The 24,040-nt window shown below is 47.7% G+C and overlaps 1 protein-coding gene across 1 annotated transcript in view; it reads right to left on the reverse strand.

The window, feature by feature from the left end:
• Window positions 1-24,040, reverse strand: part of EIF3G (eukaryotic translation initiation factor 3 subunit G) — a 39,415-nt gene that overhangs the window by 14,291 nt on the left and 1,084 nt on the right. The window contains exons 3-9 of the mRNA XM_068109501.2: window positions 20,470-20,639; window positions 19,087-19,146; window positions 14,580-14,684; window positions 12,589-12,760; window positions 12,012-12,137; window positions 4,898-5,031; window positions 3,260-3,366 (exon numbers count right to left, since the gene is read on the reverse strand). Coding sequence (XP_067965602.1) covers window positions 3,260-3,366; window positions 4,898-5,031; window positions 12,012-12,137; window positions 12,589-12,760; window positions 14,580-14,684; window positions 19,087-19,146; window positions 20,470-20,639 — 874 coding nt within the window. The remainder of the gene's footprint in view (window positions 1-3,259; window positions 3,367-4,897; window positions 5,032-12,011; window positions 12,138-12,588; window positions 12,761-14,579; window positions 14,685-19,086; window positions 19,147-20,469; window positions 20,640-24,040) is intronic.

The following is a 24,040-nucleotide window of genomic DNA, read 5'->3' on the forward strand; positions in this document are numbered from 1 at the left end:
ACCAAACTCTCCTCCTTTGGTATCCATGGAAATCTCCACGCATGGCTGGCTGACTTCCTCTCTGGTCGTAGTCAACGTGTGGCCCTGAATGGGTTTCTCTCATCTCCTCTTCCTGTTCAGGCTGGAGTTCCCCAAGGTAGTTTTCTGGGCCCTGTGCTTTTTCTGATCTTCATCAATGATCTCTCTGACTCTCTTGAAAATCCTCTCTATCTCTTTGCTGACGACTCTACTCTCTGTCGCTCCATTCCTCATCCCTCAGATCGGCAGTCTGCAGCCTCCTCACTCTCTGCAGACCTGGACAAAATCACAGACTGGGCAAACAAATGGAACATGTCTTTCAATCCTGATAAATCTCACACTCTTACGATGTCTCTCCGAAAAGACCGACTGGAAAACCCTCCCATCCACTTTCTGAATAATCCTCTCCAAGAAGTTCCGTCACTCAAGCTTTTGGGTCTCACTATTTGCCATGATCTTTCCTGGGAAAACCACATTTCAAATCTGGCCTCCAAAGCCAGTCGCCGACTGGGCATCCAGCGTCGTGCGAAGTCCTTCCTTGGCACACCTGAGCTCCTCACCACATACAAGGCTTTCATCCGCAGCTCTATGGAATACTGCTCTCCCCTCTGGTCTGGTGCTCCTGCCTCACACCTAGCTCGTCTTCACGCTGTTGAAACCAAAGCGTTCAGAATCATTGGAATCTCCCGCGATGAAGCTAACTCCAAGGGCCTTTCACTCACTCACCGCCGGCAGGTTGGTGGTCTTTCCGTCTTCTACCGACTCCTCTCTGGCCTTGCCCCCCCCCCAGCTCTCTCTGGGCTCTGTCCCCCAAATATTCCTACAGGTCGCACAAGATCTGCCTGCAACCCTCTTATGGTTAAACTGCCAAAATCAAGACTTTCTGCTCACCTTCACTCCTTCATTTCTCTTTTCTCCTGCCTCTGGAACAAACTCCCTCACTCTCTTCAATCCCACTCCACCCTCCAGGTCTTTAAAACAGCTGTTCACCACCATCTCTTATCCTCCCCCATCCAAAACCTTGATCTTTTCTACCCCCGCTAATTTCGGTCCCCTTGTGTTTTATACCTCTCTCCCCCCCCCCCCCCACCCCTCCCCTTCCCACGCCTCCTGCCCCCAAGCCCTCTCCCTCCCACACTTCCCCCTCCCTGCTCTCAAATGTTGTGGATGTGTGCTTCCCCTTCTCTCCCCATCTTGTCTTCCGCTCCCTCTTTTTGTATATTTTGGTTGTCTGGTTGATTTGTTTGTGAAATAAATGTTAGCTCTTTCACGAGCCTAGATTCAGTATACAAAAAAAAAGAAGAAAAAAAAAGAAGAAAAAAAAAGGTGCGTGTGTGTGTGTGTGTGTGTCTCTGTCTGGATGTCCGCTTATAACTGAAGAACTACACATCGGAGAAAAGTTTTAGACACAGATTCGGAATCAGCATAAAATCCCGGTGGTTTTAGGCTACGTTTTATTTTAATATCAATGGTTTAAAAAAACCGCGCCAGCTGCAATTCCATGGTGTAGTTTGTGGCGGCGCTAGACGTTCGGGGTGTATTGCAATGGTTTGTTGGGTTTGGCTGTGGGTCCAGAATAGCTCCCATTTCCTTATGTTCTTCCACTTTTATTTTGATTCTTCTGTGACAACGCCTTCCTTATCTACCTTATATCCCCCCGACGAGGCCTCTACATAATTTCATGCATTTTGAGTGAAAGTGAGACGAAGTTGTAGGAGGAAGAAGAGGCGCGGTCACTGTGGAGGCCTCGATCGTGAGTGGAAATGGCGGGAATTGCGTTTGTATCGCAAAGTAAAGGATCTGCATTCATTTCTGAACTTGCATTGGTGGATTGTTATACATCTGCATTATTTTTCATAAAAAACCTTAATGTTGAACTTGAAGGCTCCAAGCACGAACAATATATATAGCCCTCATTGAGGTAAAAATAAAAGTAAAAAGCCTGCTATCGCTTGCCAAGCTAGCCGTTCCCCCCTCCCCCCCTCACCTCCCCTCTCCCCCTCCCCTCCCCCCCTCTTCTCCCCTCTCCTCCTCCCTTCTCTTCCCCCCTCTCCTCCTCTTCTCCCCTCCCCTCTCACCCCCCTCCGCCTCCCCCCTTCCCCTCCACTCCCCCCTCCCCCTCCCTCCTCTTCTCTTCTCCCCTCTCCTCATCCCCCTCCCTCTTCTCCCCTCCCCCCCTCTTCTCCCCTCCCCCCCTCTTCTCCCCTCCCCCCCTCTTCTCCCCTCCCCCCCTCTTCTCCCCTCCCCCCTCTTCTCCCCTCCCCCCTCTCTTCTCCCCTCCCCCCTCTCTTCTCCCCTCCCCCCTCTCTTCTCCCCTCCCCCCCTTTGGATTGTTATACATCTGCATTATTTTTCATAAAAAACTTAATGTTGAACTTGAAGGCTCCAAGCACGGACAATATATAGCCCTCATTGAGGTAAAAAATAAAAGTAAAAAGCCTGCTATCGCTTGCCAAGCTAGCCGTTCCCCCCTCCCCCCTCTCCCCCCTCCCCCTCCCCTCCACTCCCCCCTTCCCCTCCACTCCCCCCTCCCTCCCCCTCCTCGCCTCCCCTTCCCCCTCGCCCTCCCCAAATCCACTAATTAGAAGGGGTGTCCGCATACTTTTGGCCATGTAGAGCGCCTCAGCAAGCTGATCAGTTCACGATTTGTATCGCACCGACAGGCCGGATCTGGAACTAGACGAAAATTGAATTTGCCTATTCTTGTCACCTACCCAACTTCTCCACGTAGTTTTGTCAAAATCCATCCACAACTTTTTGAAATATCATGCTGTATATCGTTTTTGACCCCATTACTTAATGGTGAGAATCACTAAAAGAATTGAAAAATTCTCATGTCCGGATATTCACTAAAATCTAATTCTTCCTTGTCACACCAAACCTGACCACCAAGTTTTCTCCAAATCCAACCACAACCTTTTGATATATCCTCTTCACAGACAAACAGAGACAGACAGACAGACAGGGGTGAAAACAACATCCACCCACCTTCGGTGACATATGATGTAAATGATGTGGATGTAAATATGATGAGGTAAATATGTAAGCGTGAACACATCATAAACTCAGTGTTCAGATAATGAAACAAAAAACTGGCCAACAAACTTGAAGGTATTTGCCAGTCAGCTGTGAACAAATGATGACATTTCACTGTTGATGCATTTTACAAAACCCTTCATGATCGCAAAGGTTTCAGTCCACCAAAGTCCTCAACTCAAAATGGGCATTTAGCAAAACTTACTTGGCCCATTCCACATTGAGGATGAGATGGTCATAACCAAAACCAGAAACACCAGCTATGGCACGTGCTGCATCCTCTCGTCTGTGGAAGCTGATAAAAGCAAAGCCCTGCAGATGTGGCGGAAGGAGAAAATGCTTTCTTCAAAATTCACACACAAAAGAAAAAAATTCAAAGTGAATCCATCAATCCCATTGAATCACAGGTTAAAAGTAAACTTTCCTCCTGGATGATTAAAAACAAGCGTCTGTGAGCATAATAAGCAAATGATAAATCAAACCCACATTGGTGTTGACATAGTGCCTTCAGAAGGTTTTCACACCCCTTGACTTTTTCACATTTTGATGTGTTCGTAGAGCCTGAACTTAAAATGGATTGAATTTAATTTTTTGTCACCGATCTACACAAAATACCCAATAATGACAAAGTGAAAACATGTTTTAATTTTTTTTTTTCACAAATCAATTGAAAATGAAATACAGAAATATCTAACTTGCACAAATATTCAATCCCCAATGTCAATACTTTGTAGAAGCGCCTTGGGCAGCGATTGCAGCTTCAAATCTTCTTCGGTTTGTCTGTATCAGCTTTGCACATGTGGATATGGGAGAGTTTCTCCCATTCTTCCTGACAGATTTGCTAAAGCTTCAAGTTGGATGGGGAGTGTCGGTGAATTGCAATCAAGTCTTTCCACAGATTCTCAATGGGATTAATGTCTGGGCTTTGGCAGCACCATTCAAGGCTTTTCACGTTCTTCTTCTGAAGCCATTCCAGTGTTGCTTTGGCTGTGTGTTTTGGGGCATTGTCCTGTTGGAACATAAATCTTTGCTGCAGTCTAAGGTCTTTTGCACCCTGAAGCAAGTTCTCCTCAAGGATTTGCCTGTATTTGGCTCCATTCATTGTTCCCTCTATCCTTACAAGTCTGCCAGTCTCCACCGCTGAAAAGCATCCCCATAGCATGATGCTGCCATGACCATGCTTCACGGTAGGGATGACGTTAGATGGGTGATGAGCTGTGATCGGTTTCCACCACATATAGAGCTTTGCATCCAGGCCAAAGAGTTAAATTTACATCTCATCAGACCACAGAATCTTTTGCCTCATGCTGTCAAAATCTTTCACATGCCTTTTTGCAAACTCCAGGTGTGCTGTCATGTGCCTTTTACTCCATCTGGCTACTCTCCCATAAAGCCTGGATTTGTGAAGGGATGCAGATACTGTTGTCCTTCCAGCAGATTCTCCCACCTCAGATCAGCAGATCTACTAATGAAGTAAATGCTTTTGAAAATTACAAATGAGTCGGATGAGTCGTCCGTGACATAGTTCCCTGCAATGTAAAGCAGGGTCGACAGTTTAAAGAGTTGGGTGGGAACCAAACCAGACTAAACAGCTCAAAGGTAAATTAATCAATTTGTAATCTTATCGAGCATAGACTATTCCATCTGCATTGTTCGATATGATGGGGACGGTCTCAGTAATGGTGCAAAACAGGATATTTCTCAGGAGCAAATATTATTCGCATTTACATTCGATTTCAGTAATAAATTCTGGTTTCTAGTGAAGAAAGAGGTTAAATATTTTATCTCTCTGGTAAAAAGATTTAAAATTTTTATTAAAATGCTAATTAATCAATTCACATACCTTTGACTGGCCAGTAATTTTATCTTTTGCCAGATAAATGCGAGCAATTGAGCCAAAGGGTCGAAACAGCTCCTGCAGGTCAGATTCCCGCGTGTCCTCAGATAAGTTAGTAACCCGGATGGTGGCGTTGTCATCTGTGGATACGAGAAGGCAATGAAAAAGAGTCAAAGGCACACACTTGCCTCTCTGACGAGAATAAAGATTTGTCAAGCTGATGAGCAAGGTGCGAGGCAGTGTCACCAGCCCAAAGTGGAGAGCCATACTCCACAACATCGTGTACATGATGAATACTGATGATAATTAGAGATTGATGGATGAATTGTACATGTACGCCCACTTCTGCAATAGAATAGAAAACTATTATATTATATATGGCATTTGAATTTTTCTATTTACAGAAAAGTGAAGGACAGCAAAGAGGTCCCCTTCAATCCAGTTACAGTCTCTTGTTTCAAAGGGGCCATGAAGCAGACTAAGCGGAAACTGTTCTATGCCCCTGGCATTCTTCCAAAGAATGTCCATTTTCTGTGGCCACCATAAGTGGCCATTGCAACAACGGATGAAAAAATACATGGAGACATCATATACATCAATTAAATTTCAAAAATGAAAAACAAACCCATTTCCCAACCAAGAGACTGGAATGCAAACGTCTTCATGCAGGTGTATGAATCAAATTGCCGCCCCTTTATATGAAATTTTCTAGAGCATTACATGGTTCCTCCTAAGAACACAAGGGTAGTCCAGCATGCAAACGAGATTTTTTGAATGTCCCTTCGTTTCTATTGTTTGGCATTTTCTACAAGCTATGGAATGTCCCTTCTTTTCTATGGTTTGCCACATGGCACATCTATATATATAAAACACAGTTTGTGTGTGCGTGTGTGTGTGTGTGTGTGTATGTAATGTTACCGATAGACTCCTAAACGGAGAGGCTCACGTACTTGATATTTGGCACAGACATGGCCATTGAGCCTGGGACGAACATGGCTGACCTAAAAATTTATTTCATAATATGCTTTTACCATATTTTTATCTCAGCGCGAAATATTATGACCGGAATCTGACCGGTCGCAGAGCAGCGCGCTGATTCGCTCAGAGCGATCACGTGATGTTCCCTGCCGCCATTAACTCAGTTACGTGTTCACACGTATTTCAGAGCGAAAAGCAATTGCCTTTTTTCACATTTAAGCGACGAACATTGCCATTCACACCACATACGTTTTTTTCCCTTTCATCTTTAGATTCATATTTTTTGCCATAACGTAGGGCATTATGGCTCTCTCGAGCTCGAGTTAGCCAATCACCTGGGAGCATGAGGCCACGTTGGCCACGCCCACGACAGGACGCAGAGTTGCAATCGATCGCTCAGAGCGATCACGTGATGTTCCTTGCCGCGCGACTATCTATATATATCACTCAGATCCCTCACAATCGACCACCACCACCCCCTCCTACAATACTAAATATCACCCAGATCCCTTGGAATCGACCACCACGTCCTCCTACAATACTAAATATCACCCAGATCCCTTGGAATCGACCACCACCTCCTCCTCCTGCAATACTAAATATCACTCAGATCCCTCACAATCGACCACCACCACCTCCTCCTGCAATACTAAATATCACTCAGATCCCTCACAATCGACCACCACCACCTCCTACAATACTAAATATCACTCAGATCCCTCACAATCGACCACCACCCCCTCCTACAATACTAAATATCACTCAGATCCCTCACAATCGACCACCACCCCCTCCTACAATACTAAATATCATCCAGATCCCTTGGAATCGACCACCACCCCCTCCTACAATACTAAATATCACCCAGATCCCTTGGAATCGACCACCACCCCCTCCTACAATACTAAATATCACCCAGATCCCTTGGAATTGACCACCACCTCCTCCTGCAACACTAAATATCACCCAGATCCCTTGGAATCGACCACCACCTCCTCCTACAATACCATATATCACTCAGATCCCTTGGAATCGACCAACACCTCCTCCTACAATACTATATATCACTCAGATCCCTTGGAATCGACCACCACCTCCTCCTGCAATACTAAATATCACCCAGATCCCTTGGAATCGACCACCACCCCCTCCTACAATACTAAATATCACTCAGATCCCTTGGAATCGACCACCACCCCCTCCTACAATACTATATATCACTCAGATCCCTTGGAATCGACCACCACCTCCTCCTGCAATCTATATATATAAAACACAGTTTGTGTGTGTGTGTGTGTGTGTGTGTGTGTGTGTGTGTGTGTGTGTGTGTGTGTGTGTGTGTGTGTGTGTGTGTGTAATGTTACCGATACACTCCTAAACGGAGAGGCTTACGTGCTTGATATTTGGCATAGACATGGCCATTGAGCCTGGGACGAACATGGCCGAACTCAAAATATTTGACGATCCATATTTTTTATTCATATTTACCTCAGCGCATTTCAGTGCACGGAATCAACGGAATCAGAGCAGGTGGGCGCTGATTCGCTCAGAGCGATCACGTGATGACGCTATGACACTATGAACGCTATGACGCTATGAAAAAAAACATCGCTATGACGCTATGAACGCGATGACGCTATGACGCTATGACGCTATGAAAAAAAACATCGCTATGACGCTATGAACGCGATGACGCTATGAACGCTATGAACGATATGACGCTATGACGCCATGACGCCATGAAGCTATGACCGTTATGAACGATATGACGCTATGAAAAAAAAAATCGCTATGACGCTATGAAACTATGAACGCTATGACAAAAAAAATCGCTCGCTTTACCAAGGGGCTCGCTCTCCCCCCGTTCCCCTCCCCTCCCCTTCCCCCTCCCCTCCCCCGCCCGGCAATGCCGGGTACTTCTGCTAGTACCATATAAAGGGGCCTTTTTTCAAGGATGTAATTCATAGACAGTATAGCTAGGGATAAGATTGTATGTGTTAAACCCTCGTAGTGGGCAGAGCCAGTTGAGGAGCATGAGGAGGCGCTTCGCGTTTTCTGGAGCGCCAAGCACGATGTAGTCGGATAGCGTATATGGGCCATGGAAAAGACTTCAGCAGCAGTGCCGGATAGAGCCTGGTGTTGGCTTAGCGGTTAGGGTGCCGGCTTGTGATCCTAGGATCCTGGGTTCGAATCCCGGTCGATCGCTGAATTAACGCCAGGGGGTTGTCGCAGCCTGTCATCCTTCCGAGGTCGGCAAATTGAGTACCAGCTTGCTGGGATGAATGATCACTGTGTGTACCCCGATTTAGAATAGGTACTCCGTATCCCTGCGCATCGTAAGAGCGTGACCAAGGGTTGGCATCAGGAAGGGCATCCGGCTATAATAAAAACATTGCCTCAAACAGGGAACCATGATTGTCATGGGGCCCCAAGGCTAACCCCCTTAAAACTGGCCTTAAAACGATCATTCATTCATTCATTCAGCAGTGCCGGATAGCGAATCTGCCGAAGGCGGGAGATGCATAATGAATGAACAGTCTTCCGGCTGTGGGGAGCAGAGGGTTGGTGGGGGTACGGAAATAACAACTAGGAACCAGCCACGGGCAGTCCCAGGTGGGGCCTCAACAACAACAACATGCATTTTAAGGCCATTTTCCCTGCTAGAGCGGGGGTTAGCCTTGCGGTCCCCATGACAATCTTCTCCATTTTGCCCTATTTTCTGCATCTCTCCTTGTTAACCCCCTTGACCGCGTTTCTTCTTCCACCATCTTTAGCCAAGTCTTTCTCGGTCTTCCCCGTCCTCTACTTCCTTCTACATTAACTTCCATCACTCTTCTCAACCAGTCACTTTCATCCTTCCTCAACACATGACCAAACCATCTCAACCTGTTCCTCTTCACAGCATCAATCACAGGCAATATTCCCATCATCTTTCGCAATTCATCATTTGTCTTCCTCTCTCTCAACGATACTCCGCACATCCATCGAACCATTCGCATTTCCACCCTTTCCAGCCTTCGTTGCTGCTCTACGTTCATTACCCATGTCTCGCTCCCATAAATCATAACACTTCTCACACATGCAGCATACACCTTTCCCTTCAGCTTCAGTGACACTCTCCTCCTCATCAGCATGCCACTCAGTTCCCGAAACTTCTTCCATGCACATCTCACTCGAGCAACCGTTGCCGAGTCTGATCCACCTTCTCCATTCAGCATGTCTCCGAGGTAGCAAAATGTTTTCACACCTTCCAGCTTCACGCCGTCTCCAAGATCCAACTCAACATTTCCTCCATCTGCAGCTCCCTCTGTGCACACCTTACATTTGAATGTAGCTGCCACACTGGTAAATGACCCTCTCAGACCACTACATTTTTGATGAACCCACTCAGCACACATTGTACATTGAATGGAGTTCACTCCGACACCCTTCCTGCACACAGCACACGGCCACTTCCCAGTTCTTTCCACCTCACCACATGCTTTACCACTTGCCATCACCTTCGTCTTTCCGATATTCACCTTCAGACCTTTTGTCTCCATACATTCCTTCCACTTGTTCATCTTTTCCTTCAGTCCATCCATACTTTCCGCAATCAACACCATATCATCTGCATACAACAACTCCCATGGTAAACTCTCCTTTATGTTCTGAGCCAGCACCTCCATCACAGCTACAAATAGAAGTGGACTTAGTACCGACCCCTGATGCACTCCCACCTTCACCTCAAACTCACCACTGTTCCCGTCCTTCGTCCTTACAGCTGTGCACGCTCTTTTGTACATTGCCATCACTACTCTGATCAACCATTCCTCCACTCCTAACTTCCTCAATGCCCATGTCAATACTTTGCGTGGAACCCTATCGAATGCTTTCTCCAGATCAACAAACCCAAAGAAACAACTTCTTCCTCTTCTCCATGTACTTGTACTTCTCCTGCAACTGCCTCACAATGAAAAGCGCATCTGTCGTTCCTCTTCCTGGCATAAATCCAAACTGCATTTCGTCGATCTTCACTTTCTTCCTTATCCTCCTCTCCAACACCCTTCCCAATACCTTCATTCCATGCTCCAATAACTTTATCGCTCGGTTCGAGCCTCACTCCAGAGGGTCACCTTTCCCCTTGTATAGAGGGACGAGGGTACTCAGTTCCCAATCCACTGGAATGCGGCCTTCTTTCACCACCAGATTACAGATCTGTCATTCTGTTCACACCCCAACTTCCTGCTGCCTTCAACATATCTCCCACAACTCCCGTCGGCCCTCCCGCTTTTCCACTCTTCATTGCTTTTATCGCTTCCTCAACTTCCTTCTCAGTTATCTTCTCTGCCGGTCCTAAAACTGGGTTACTCTCTATGTTGCCATCCCATTCATTCTCTGTATTCAACAGCATTTCCATATATCTTTTCCATCTTCCTTTAATTCCATCTGGGTCGACAACGATTTGTCCCACTTCATCCTTCAAGCAACTCACCCCCATCACATCACACCTCTTTCGCTATGTGCTTTGCAATCCTGAATACTGCTTTCTGACCCTCTTCCAAATCCAAGCGTTCTCCGAACATTTTCCTACATGCCTCCTGCGCCTTTGCTACCTCTTTCTTTGCAGCCTTCTTGGCTGCCTTATAACTTTCAGGCTCTGCTGTTTCTGCTCCCGTACCCTTCGCCTTCTGCCACTCCTTGAACTTCTTCCTCTTCTCGTCAATCCTCTTTCCAACTTCATCATCCCACCACCATGTTTCCGAGTGCCTCGGTGGTCCTTTTGTCCATCCACATACCTCTCCAACGGCTCCCAACAGACTAGCTTTCATTGACATCCAACCACTTTAAAGCTCAACCACATCATCCTCTACCCTACTCAGCCTCTCTTTTAATGCCTCCCTTACTGAGGTGGGGCCTCAGTGCAAAAAATAACGAAAGTTTGAGTTGCAGTTGACGTCAGACATCACACGCTGTCTGCCCTGGTCCTTCCCAGCGAACTTCACTCACCCATAGACGAGAAGACAAAATTGGCCTCGCTCTGCACCACCCTCCATCCGTCCATCCATCCCGCCTGTGCCTCTCTCAGCTCTTTGCTATGCCACCAAGCAACCCTGCACATTCTCAACTCTGTGCCTATTAAAGTTCTCACCTGCTTTCCCTCTGGATCTCATGTCAGTTTTCCATGGTGCCGAGTGGAGATATAATTATTTATTTCATTCATTGTACATAAGCTGCGTGTTCCCTTCTTCCTGCTCGTGTCTGCTGACTTGCATGGTTTGTCCATTCCACGTCCCGTCCACCTTAAAAATAAACCCTGAAAGAGGACAACCATCGGGGACGCCTCGAAGCGATGGTTGTACCTCCCCTCCCTCCACCAATGAAAGTTGGGGACCAAATTTTCCCCAATCCTCCCTGCTCTGCCCGGAGTTGTCAAGACAGCATGATCACGATCAGTGTTGATCGGTCCCCTTGGACCGGCCCTTTATCTCTCTCTCTAACCCTGCCGTGGCCCTGACATTGTGAAGGCAGGGGTACACCATCCTGGATCGCTCCTGCGAGATTGATGGGCTTTCCAACAACTGGAGTTGTCTGGGGCGATACTACAACTACAACAACAACAACCCTTATAAAATGTAAGAACCGTTTTCCCATCTTTTTTGCAACTCGCGCATGACCACCGAATTCAGTTTCATTGGGGATAACCTTGCGGACCCGCAAGTGAAGAACGCAGATTAGTTAGAAACCTTTCGGCCATTAGCAAAATCAAATATCTCAGCGTGGAAATGTGTTGCGTTAGCGAGCTTCCGCCAACAGTATTTATGGTCCTCCTGCCCCTCCACAGTTACCTTCCCACAAGTCTAGAGCAAGTGTATCAATTATTATAGAGTACCTTCGTGGACGAGACCACACGAGCTTGCTACTGAGCAAAAGAATGTAAAGGACAAATGCTTTGCAACACCTTAAACGAAGCCCTTAATTTTTTGATTCCTTCAGGTAGCACAGTCCAGGCCGCCTTGCGAGGATTTCAAAATATCCCTTGGAACTATTGAATAGGTGTATGCTGGAAGTCAGAACAGAAAGTTTAAAGTTTTAAAATCAACTTCAATCACCCACACTTTGTCCCATCTCATTAATCTCCCTCACCTCATTGCAAACCTACCTCTGCGACTTGTTGCCATAGACTCGCCACGCCGAGTTCCCCCATCCCGTAGCACAGGAGGAACATACTTCCCAGACTTCACAGCGGCAGCCGCTGCAGCAGCGGGAGATGAACCAACGTCTCCCTCTGGGTTAGGGGATAAAAGGGGTGCAGACAAGAAAATATACTTATTTTCTTGGTGAGAAAAAAAATTGACAATGAGGAATTGAGGGGGAGGCAAATATGTGTTATCTCTATGCACTGGATGGTGGGGGGGAGGAGGAGGAGGACGGGGGTAGGTGGGCAGAGGTTGGAATCAAACAAAATGGCAAAAAGAGAGGACAGGAAGTAAGTTAGAGAAGTGTCAGGAAGAAAGAGAAAAGGGGAAAAGGGCTGGGTTGAGGATTGACCTGCCTATCGCCTTATTGCTCCTTTCTACAATCAATTCCAACTTTCATCATTTGGTTCTAAATCCTCCATGCATGGTCAAAAACCTTCATGAAATCACCACTGCAAGCCTTGCATTTCTAAAACAACAAATGTCAAAAACATCCACCGCATCATCAGCCAACATTTTTTACTGGACGCGACCTCTGACCTTCAACTGAAGTGAGTCCAAGTTGGTCAGCCAACTCCTTCTGCATAGGTCCAAGTGTATCCTTGTATGGGCACTTGGTTGTCCAATGGTCCCCCTTGCAAATACGACACTGTACCATTTTTTGTCCTCGTAATTTTGCCATGGGATCCTCCTCCTGCTGCATCTCCACATCCTGGTGGGGAACAGGTTAAATGTGAAGGTATTTAAAAAGAAGAAACCCTCTGTCTCACCATAATGTGCACCATACCAATGTTTACTCTATTTTTTGAGCCGTTTTAACAATGTGCCGTTGGTGTCCACAACCACGATTACTTTACATCATGTACACCACCAGTGTGTGCTCCCTGACATCTGAGAGATTAATCAATGGAGGGGACTTAAAAACTTGTCAAACTTGGTGCTTGTAAATGCCATCTAGGTTTACAATGGCAAACAAGAGCGAAGTCGATGTCGCGCCGTCGCAAATCCCTAACGGTTCCCATCTAAAGGAAAGTATAAAGATGGCATAAGGTTCCACCAGGATCGACATCAATTTTTATCCCATTTTGATCCCAATCACCCCAAGTTCACACCTACTGGGTCATGAACTGTGGGTCAAATCCAAAAACTCATCACATATTTCCTGCTTCCCCCAATGTTGATAGCACATCCCAAGTTTCATTTTAAAACGTTTTTATGCCTGTAATGGCATTTGACCTTTTGACCTCACCCAAGTGGGTGGGGTCAAAATGATACTGCTCTTGCACCTTCTTGCCAGGTGATAACTAACAAGTTTGGTGAATCTATGCACAAACGTTGAGGACGAGAAAGCGTGACAGACAGAGAAGATTACAATATCCCCCGGATATTTACAAAACCCCATTTTTTTCCCCCCTTCAAATGGCGTGGGGATAAAAATGGTTCCGTTGGAAAGTTAATAACCTATTTACTTGGAACAAAAATTAGTATCAGTTTAGTCATTACAATGCCGGTTTTAAAGGCCCCTTTCAGGGGGTTGTGGTGGTTTTTATTATTAATCCGCTGATCAAAACTTGTAAGTATGGTGACTTGTATCCTGTGTAGATGAACATTAAAGCCAGCTGGTATTGAATTTATTTACTCAGGAGCCTCACCACACTGTTAATCTGATCCATTTAAATATGTATTGTGTAATTTGAATGGATTAACTAGTAAATAGTAGGCAAAGAACTTGTATACTCTCCAAATAGTACATGCCGTGTAAAGGGCACACTCACGATAAATAATGAATTTGGTTTTAAAATCGACACTCGTCAGTCCAAGTTATCTCACGACAACCAGTCCAAGTTACGTCATGGTTGGACTTTGACGTCATGCAGTTCTTATTCCACGTTTGTGTGAGAAGGCTATTTAAAGGCTAGGTTGAGAAGGGGATTTAGAGAGATTCTGGCTCCGTTCTGTCATTTTCTGTACTTGATGTTCATTTGATGTTTTTGGTACTTTGGTACTTGTTTGGTACGTCCTTTGTTAAAACCCAGCCTCCCCCTCCGAGCATTAAAATTCTCATTGTAAAACCACGGAGAGGACATTGAATTATTTCCACTACAATTTATGTTGTCCTAATATATTAATCTAATTAAATCCTCGCCAGAGGGAAGAGGAAGAAGCAGAACCTGGAGCGTTAATGTAGCCGTTTCGACGGCACAACAGCAGCAAGAATTTATAATAAAGGGTGATGGACATGGAAGGAGCACACAAACAACAACAACATCAACAACAACAACAGCCACAACAACCATGTGTTAGAAAAGTTCCATTTTACATCCTTGTTGAGAATCACTGATAAACGTGCAATATGTTTGTGATGCGCAACATGCTCTCTCTTGGTTAAATCAGTCAGCAAAGCAACGGGTAGGCACGGCTCGTGATATATGAAACAGCATTGCTCGTTGGTTTTTTTCCATTTTTCATGTGAAATACCCTGTGAAAGAGGTATTAAAGCAAGTATGGAACGTGGGCCGGTCAATGCAAACCTCCTTGCTGGTGATGAAGGTCATGAGAACATCATCACTGACTGTCGTTGTGGCGACGTTTGGACCCGCAGCATCAAACTCGGCATTCCCAAATTTCTTCCAGTTCTAACGGGTGGGGTTGGGCAAAGACACGAGGCGGAACATCGCAATCAGTAACATACGACACTATCATTTCATGTTGCGATTTAAACTGCAAGTGTGGAAAACTTTTAGCTTTTACATTCCTGAAATGAGTTTGGCGACACGGCCTCACCAATCACAATCAAGTCCTCAGTTGCAATTTCTTCCTTTATAGCCTCTCGAGCCGCCTCCAACTCCATTTCCACAGCATATCTTATTGCCCCTTTTCCGTTTGGCCTTTGGCCGTCATTCTGTAACATTCCCTTTGCGCCCCAAACACCAAACCTTGCTGCCGACACCATTATTCCAAGCATAGGTCAACATCGATCACTGTACTCATGAATTAAATTCCCTTTCCTGTTCCTATGCTTGAAAGAAAACCACAAAACATTACATCACAACCGTTTGCTTTCAGTCAGCTGACGAACATCCTGCAAATATTTTTCAACTCTTCCGAGTAAACCTTCCCTATATCATTTACTCCTACATGTACCACACCCAAAGTCTTCGCGCCACAACTCGACACTGTGTCCTTTACGTTCCTCCAACATTCCTTACTCCTGCTCCTTCACAACATCACACAACTAACGCGTCCCACTATCCTTCCTGCAGAATGAAGTGTACGTTAAAATAGTGTAAATCGCCAACAAAAACCATCCACACCCTCACAACCATGATGCTGCACTCACTAACTCTAAACTCGACCCTGCCCTCACTCACTCACTCCAAACTCGACCCTGCCCTCACTCACTCACTCCAAACTCGACCTTGCCCTCACTCACTCACTCACTCCAAACTCGACCTTGCCATCACTCACTCACTCCAAACTCGACCCTGCCCTCACTCACTCACTCACTCCAAACTCGACCCTGCCCTCTCACTCACTCCAAACTCGATGCCGCCTTCACGCACTCACTCCAAACTCGACCATGCCCTCACTCACTCCAAACTCGACCATGCCCTCACTCACTCCAAACTCGACCATGCCCTCACTCACTCCAAACTCGACCCTGCCCTCACTCACTCCAAACTCGACCATGCCCTCACTCACTCCAAACTCGACCCTGCCCTCACTCACTCCAAACTCGACCCTGCCCTCACTCACTCCAAACTCGACCATGCCCTCACTCACTCCAAACTCGACCCTGCCCTCACTCACTCACTCCAAACTCGACCCTGCCCTCACTCACTCACTCCAAACTCGACCCTGCCCTCACTCACTCACTCACTCCAAACTCGACCTTGCCATCACTCACTCACTCCAAACTCGACCCTGCCCTCACTCACTCACTCACTCCAAACTCGACCCTGCCCTCTCACTCACTCCAAACTCGATGCCGCCTTCACGCACTCACTCCAAACTCGACCATGCCCTCACTCACTCCAAACTCGACCATGCCCTCACTCACTCCAAACTCGACCATGCCCTCACTCACTCCAAACTCGACCCTGCCCTCACTCACTCCAAACTCGACCATGCCCTCACTCACTCCAAACTCGACCCTGCCCTCACTCACTCCAAACTCGACCCTGCCCTCACTCACTCCAAACTCGACCATGCCCTCACTCACTCCAAACTCGACCCTGCCCTCACTCACTCCAAACTCGACCCTGCCCTCACTCACTCCAAACTCGACCCTGCCCTCACTCACTCCAAACTGGACCCTGCCCTCACTCACTCCAAACTCGACCCTGCCCTCACTCACTCACTCCAAACTCGACCCTGCCCTCACTCACTCACAACTCGACCCTGCCCTCACTCACTCCAAACTCGACCATGCCCTCACTCACTCCAAACTCGACCCTGCCCTCACTCACTCCAAACTCGACCCTGCCCTCACTCACTCCAAACTCGACCCTGCCCTCACTCACTCCAAACTGGACCCTGCCCTCACTCACTCCAAACTCGACCTTGCCATCACTCACTCACTCCAAACTCGACCCTGCCCTCACTCACTCACTCCAAACTCGACCCTGCCCTCACTCACTCACTCCAAACTCGACCCTGCCCTCACTCACTCACTCCAAACTCGACCCTGCCCTCACTCACTCACTCCAAACTCGACCCTGCCCTCACTCACTCACTCCAAACTCGACCCTGCCCTCACTCACTCACTCCAAACTCGACCCTGCCCTCACTCACTCACAACTCGACCCTGCCCTCACTCACTCACAACTCGACCCTGCCCTCACTCACTCACAACTCGACCCTGCCCTCACTCACGCCAAACTCGACCCTGCCCTCACTCACTCACAACTCGACCCTGCCCTCACTCACTCACAACTCGACCCTGCCCTCACTCACTCCAAACTCGACCCTGCCCTCACTCACTCACTCCAAACTCGACCCTGCCCTCACTCACTCACTCCAAACTCGACCCTGCCCTCACTCACTCCAAATTCGACCCTGCCCTCACTCACTCCAAACTCGACCCTGCCCTCACTCACTCCAAACTCGACCCTGCCCTCACTCACTCCAAACTCGACCCTGCCGTCACTCACTCCAAACTCGACCCTGCCCTCACTCACTCCAAACTCGACCCTGCCCTCACTCACTCCAAACTCGACCCTGCTCTCACTCACTCACTCCAAACTCGACCCTGCCCTCACTCACTCTAAACTCGACCCTGCCCTCACTCACTCCAAACTCGACCCTGCCCTCACTCACTCACTCCAAACTCGACCCTGCCCTCACTCACTCCAAACTCGACCCTGCCCTCACTCACTCCAAACTCGACCCTGCCCTCACTCACTCCACACTCGACCCTGCCCTCACTCACTCCAAACTCGACCCTGCCCTCACTCACTCACTCCAAATTCGACCCTGCCCTCACTCACTCCAAACTCGACCCTGCCCTCACTCACTCACTCCAAATTCGACCCTGCCCTCACTCACACCACGACCCTAGCCTTACTCACTCCAATCTCATCCGTGCCATCAACCCTGCCCTCACTCACTCCAAACTCGACCCTGCCCTCACTCACTCCAAACTCGACCCTGCCCTCCCTCACTCACTCCAAACTCGACCCTGCCCTCACTCACTCACTCCAAACTCGACCCTGCCCTCACTCATTTCAATCTTACCATTGCACACACTTGCTTCACCTACCAATCTCCTCTGCAGACTCAGCACATAAATGTAACCAACCTTTATCTAGAAAAATTTCACACTCTTACCTCGTGCAAGTACAGTAGTTAGTTATTCCTTGAACCCATCGATTACAATCCTGATGTGTGCCATTTCCATACATATCCTACAGCAAAGGCCACCCTCTGTCGCCACAATACCTGATATTTCCCAGTTCAAACATTGATCAAATCAAATAGTTCACAATCCTCCCCCATTCTCTTTGTTCCCCAATTGTCTCGCTGTATTAACTCTTCTCAAGCATTTTCTCATCGACTTTCTTTCTCTCTCTGAAAAATAAAAAGAACACACCTCTTGAATATTTGCTAAAAGAAGTAAGACTTAAAAACAAACTTTTCTGAAGAATACAATTACCCACTAATCTGCTACCAACACCGAAACCATCGGCGATATCAAATACAGCACACGTAACACACACGTAACACACACGTAACACACAATCATTACTGTGCAACAAATATGAAAAGCAACAAAAATAAATATTTAGCATATTCTTCCCCAAGATAAGGAGCATCACATCCACAAATGAGATATCCGATGAAAAACCTTTTTTGTATTTTTTTTTGAACTTTGCAGCTCCAGCAAACCTGCTCTTGCATCCAGTCCACCTGGCTTCAGTGACAGCTGCGAGGTTCTCCTTAAATCATGAGCAAGTCACATTGAGACGCCCAAAATGAAGGCCTACTTCTCTCACAGCACACAGGTCGGTACTCGCCTCACATGTGAAATAGATCATAACAAACCAAGGTACCTATTCCTTCCTCACTTGGACGGTGCGCAGATAAACCCTATGGGTTAACGTCCCATGTGGATGTGCCCGGCTGACCGTCCAGAATAAAGCTCCACCACTCGATGGTCGTTCCCACAGTACACAGAGTGTTCAGGGAAGAAACACCTCCCAAGGTCAATAGCCATGTTTGATGTGCGTTTGTGTGTCCGTGTGTGTCATTTGTGCGTATGAAAGCTCTTCCATGAGCCTTGAGAAACTGCTGCAAAAATACAGAGTTTGGTGGATGGAAGCTGAGTTTGGTTGACGTTTCAATAGTTCCTTTGTCACAGCAAAGTTCAGTTATAGGGATACTGTTGTTCAATTCCATATTTCCTACACCCGATTAAAACGCCACTGTGCAGCACATATCGAGCCATTTGGTCTTGGATGTAAAACACCTTCATGCAAAACAAATCTTGCTTGCAGAACACCAAAGCACAGGATATCTCGGAGACAAATAATCTCTCACTTTTCGACGAGCCACAGCCTTCGAAGCCTTCCTCGTCTCAATCCTGTATGTTCTTGTGATCTGCAAAAGGTTTCCGGAAAGCAAAATTTAGAGATGGCCGAAGTTAAAAATAAAACAGAGGGGAAAGAGGAAAAAGGAGGAAGGGAGAGAGGAGGGGGAGGGGAGAGAGGAGGGGGAAGGGGAGAGAGGAGGGGGAAGGGGAGAGAGGAGGGGGAAGGGGAGAGAGGAGGGGGAAGGGGAGAGAGGAGGGGGAAGGGGAGAGAGGAGGGGGAAGGGGAGAAAGGAAGGGGAAGGGGAGAGAGGAGGGGGAAGGGGAGAGAGGAGGGGGAAGGGGAGAGAGGAGGGGGAAGGGGAGAGAGGAGGGGCAAGGGGAGAGAGGAGGGGGAAGGGGAGAGAGGAGGGGCAAGGGGAGAGAGGAGGGGCAAGGGGAGAGAGGAGGGGCAAGGGGAGAGAGGAGGGGGAAGGGGAGAGAGGAGGGGGAAGGGGAGAGGAAAGGGAAGGGGAGAGAGGAGGGGGAAGGGGAGAGAGGAGGGGGAAGGGGAGAGAGGAGGGGGAAGGGGAGAGAGGAGGGGGAAGGGGAGAGAGGAGGGGGAAGGGGAGAGAGGAGGGGGAAGGGGAGAGGAAAGGGAAGGGAAGAGAGGAGGGGGAAGGGGGAAGGGGAGAGAGGAGGGGGAAGGGGAGAAAGGAAGGGGAAGGGGAGAAAGGAAGGGTAAGGGGAGAAAGGAAGGGGAAGGGGAGAGGATGGGGAAGGAGAATGTATTCCATCATGTGTAGATTGTAATAATTTTTTTCTTTTTCAAAGTTTAAGGTTATCAAAAAACGAAGTTACAGAAGAAGCCCTGAACACTTTTGAACGTTTCCTCAGCCGAGAAATGGACAGTTTACACGGAATGGCATCCTTGTAATAGGCTTTCCCCCAAGCAACCACATTCCCGAAACTAATCTCGAAGGAGAAAATAAATAAATAAATAAATAAAACAAAACTTTGGCGTCCGAAATGCGCTGCTGCTGGACTGGCAAAGGCTTTTTATAGACTAATAAGGGCTATTTAGAGCTACTAAAACTTTGCATTCACATTTTTACCCAATTCTTAATCATCTTCTCCATAATCTCAAATATTTGTTGAAAATTTGATGACAAAGGTTGAAATCGTATAAAAATAAATTAATAATAGTAAAAAAAAAAAAAAAAAAACGTTTCACATGCACAGACACACAAAACTATAAGGAGGGGGAGGGGGCGGGGCTAATGGGGAGGAGGTAATGACACCAAATGTGAGGACAGAAAAACCCATCCCTACACGATGATAGTGACATGGCCACAAACAGAGAAATATTATAAACTTTTAAACATAGTGAAGAATGGGGAAGATTCAGCTCGCACCTTCATCTTCTTGCCATCTTCATTCTCCACAAATTCCACAACCTTCTTGAGCGTTCCATCCTTCACTACATCCTTCACTACATCCTTCACTACATCCTTCGCGACATCTTTCACTACATCCTTACGAGGAGCTGCTGCAGGTGGTGTGGGACGAACTTTCGAGGTGACCACTGGAGGGAGAGAGAGGATCAAATCAGGAAGGCAAACAACTTAACTGGAAAAGGTGCAATTGAGCACAAAACCATAAAAAGGTTTGAGTTAGACCTTTTTACATATGAGACTACATTGGTCCTTAAAGGAGGAACAAATACCAGACTGAACACGAGTAATGCCTGCATTGATAGATAAATACAACATATATATATAAAGCTCATTCTCACTACTCAATCACTGATATTAATGTTCGGTACCTTCAGATGACGTAGAAACCTGAAATTTGGCGTTCAAGACGATAGAGGGAAATGAATAAATTAAATCACAACCGCCGGAAAGCATCCCAAAACGAAAATGTACGTAAGAAACCCAAAACAAGTCCATAAAAAATAAAATAAAATAAAAACCTCAACCAACAGCCAGCATTTGAAAATTGTAATTTATATGAATGTAAACAGTGTATAAAAAAAACCTAAAAAAAAAACAAGATTTACGTTAAAAAACCGCAAATGCGTCTTCAAATTTTTTTCCCAAAAACCTCAATTGATATCTAGCAGGTCGTCAGTGATGCTTCCATTGATTATGCATTGACATATGAAGCAGAGTTCGTTATTACTTACAGTGTAAACATACCCCACTAGTGCGTATAACAACGGGCACACGTACACACGTGCAGGCACACACACACGCAAGCGCACACACACACAAGCGCGCACACACACACAAGCGCACACACACACACACACACACACACACACACACACACACACACACACACACACACACACACACACACACACACACAAGCGCACACACACACACACACACAAGCGCACACACACACACACACACACACACAAGCGCACACACACACACAAGCGCACGCACACACACACACAAGCGCACGCACACACACACACAAGCGCACGCACACACACACACAAGCGCACACACACACACACACACAAGCGCACACACACACACAAGCGCACACACACACAAGCGCACACACACACACACAAGCGCACACACACACACACAAGCGCACACACACACACAACCGCACACACACACACAACCGCACACACACACACACACAACCGCACACACACAAGTGCACACACACACACAAGTGCGCACACACACACACACAAGCACACACACACACACACAAGCACACACACACACACACAAGCGCAAACACACACACACACACAAGCGCAAACACACACACAAGCACACACACACACAAGCGCACACACACACAAGCGCACACACACACAAGCGCACACACACACACAAGCGCACACACACACAAGCGCGCACACACACAAGCGCACACACACACAAGCGCACACACACACAAGCGCACACACACACAAGCACACACACACACAAGCGCACACACACACAAGCGCACACACACACAAGCGCACACACACACAAGCGCACACACACACACAAGCGCACACACACACACAAGCGCACACACACACACACAAGCGCACACACACACACACAAGCGCACACACACACACACAAGCGCACACACACACACACAAGCGCACACACACACACACAAGCGCACACACACACGCAGGCGCGCGCACACACACGCAAGCGCGCGCACACACACAAGCGCACCAACACACGCAAGCGCACAAACACACGCAAGCGTACACACACACGCAAGCGCGCACACACACACGCAAGCGCGCACACACACGCAAGCGCGCACACACACGCAAGCGCACACACACACGCAAGCGCACACACACACGCAAGCGCACACACACACGCAAGCGCAAACACACACGCAAGCGCACACACATGTGCACACACACGCGCACGCAAACAAGCGCACGCAAACAAGCGCACACAAACAAGCGCACGCAAACACGCGCACGCAATCACGCGCACGCAATCACGCACACGCGCACGCAAACACACACGCAAACACACACGCGCGCACGCAAACACACACGCAAGCGCGCACACACACGCAAGCGCGCACACACACGCAAGCGCACACACACACGCAAGCGCACACACACACGCAAGCGCACACACACACGCAAGCGCAAACACACACGCAAGCGCACACACATGTGCACACACAAGCGCACGCAAACACGCGCACACAATCACGCGCACGCAATCACGCACACGCGCACGCAAACACACACGCAAACACACACGCGCGCACGCAAACACACACACGCAAACACACACACGCAAACACACACACGCAAACACACACACGCAAACACACACACGCAAACACACACACGCAAACACACACACGCAAACACACACACGCAAACACACACACGCAAACACACACACGCAAACACACACACGCAAACACACACACGCAAACACACACACGCAAACACACACACGCAAACACACACACGCAAACACACACACGCAAACACACACACACGCAAACACACACACACGCAAACACACACACACACGCAAACACACACACACACGCAAACACACACACGCAAACACACACACGCAAACACACACACGCAAACACACACACGCAAACACACACACACACGCGAACGCAAACACACACAAGTGCACGCAAACACACACAAGTGCACGCAAACACACACACGCGCACGCAAACACACACACACAAACACGCCCACACAAACACACACACACAAACATACACACAAGCACGCAAACACACACACGCGCATGCAAAAACACACGCGCACACACACACACGCGAACGCAAACACACACGCGAACGCAAACACACACGCGAACGCAAACACACACACGCACGCAAACACACACACGCAAACACACACACGCAAACACACACACACACAAACACACGCAAGCAAACACACAAACACACACACGCACGCAAACACACACACAGACGCAAGCAAACACACAAACATACACACAAGCATGCACGCAAACACACGCACGCAAACACACAAACACACACACACACATATGCAAGCAAACACACAAACATACAAACAAGCACGCACGCAAACACGCGCACGCAAACACACACACGCAAACACACACACACGCAAACACACACACGTGCACGCAAACACACACACAAAAACACACACACAAAAACACACACACGCAAACACACACACGCAAACACACACACACGCACGCAAACACACACACACACACACACACACACACACACACACACACACACACACACACACACACACACACACACACACACACACAACCAAACACACACACGCGCAGGCAAACACACACACGCAAACACACACGCGTACACGCAAACACACACACGTACACGCAAACACACAAAAACACACACGCACGCAAACACACACACTCGCACGCAAACACACACACGCGAACGCAAACACACACACGCGAACGCAAACAC

Source organism: Myxine glutinosa, chromosome 3 (genome assembly GCF_964187855.1).
Source record: "Myxine glutinosa chromosome 3, kmMyxGlut1.1, whole genome shotgun sequence".
NCBI classification, from domain to species: Eukaryota; Metazoa; Chordata; class Myxini; order Myxiniformes; family Myxinidae; genus Myxine; species Myxine glutinosa.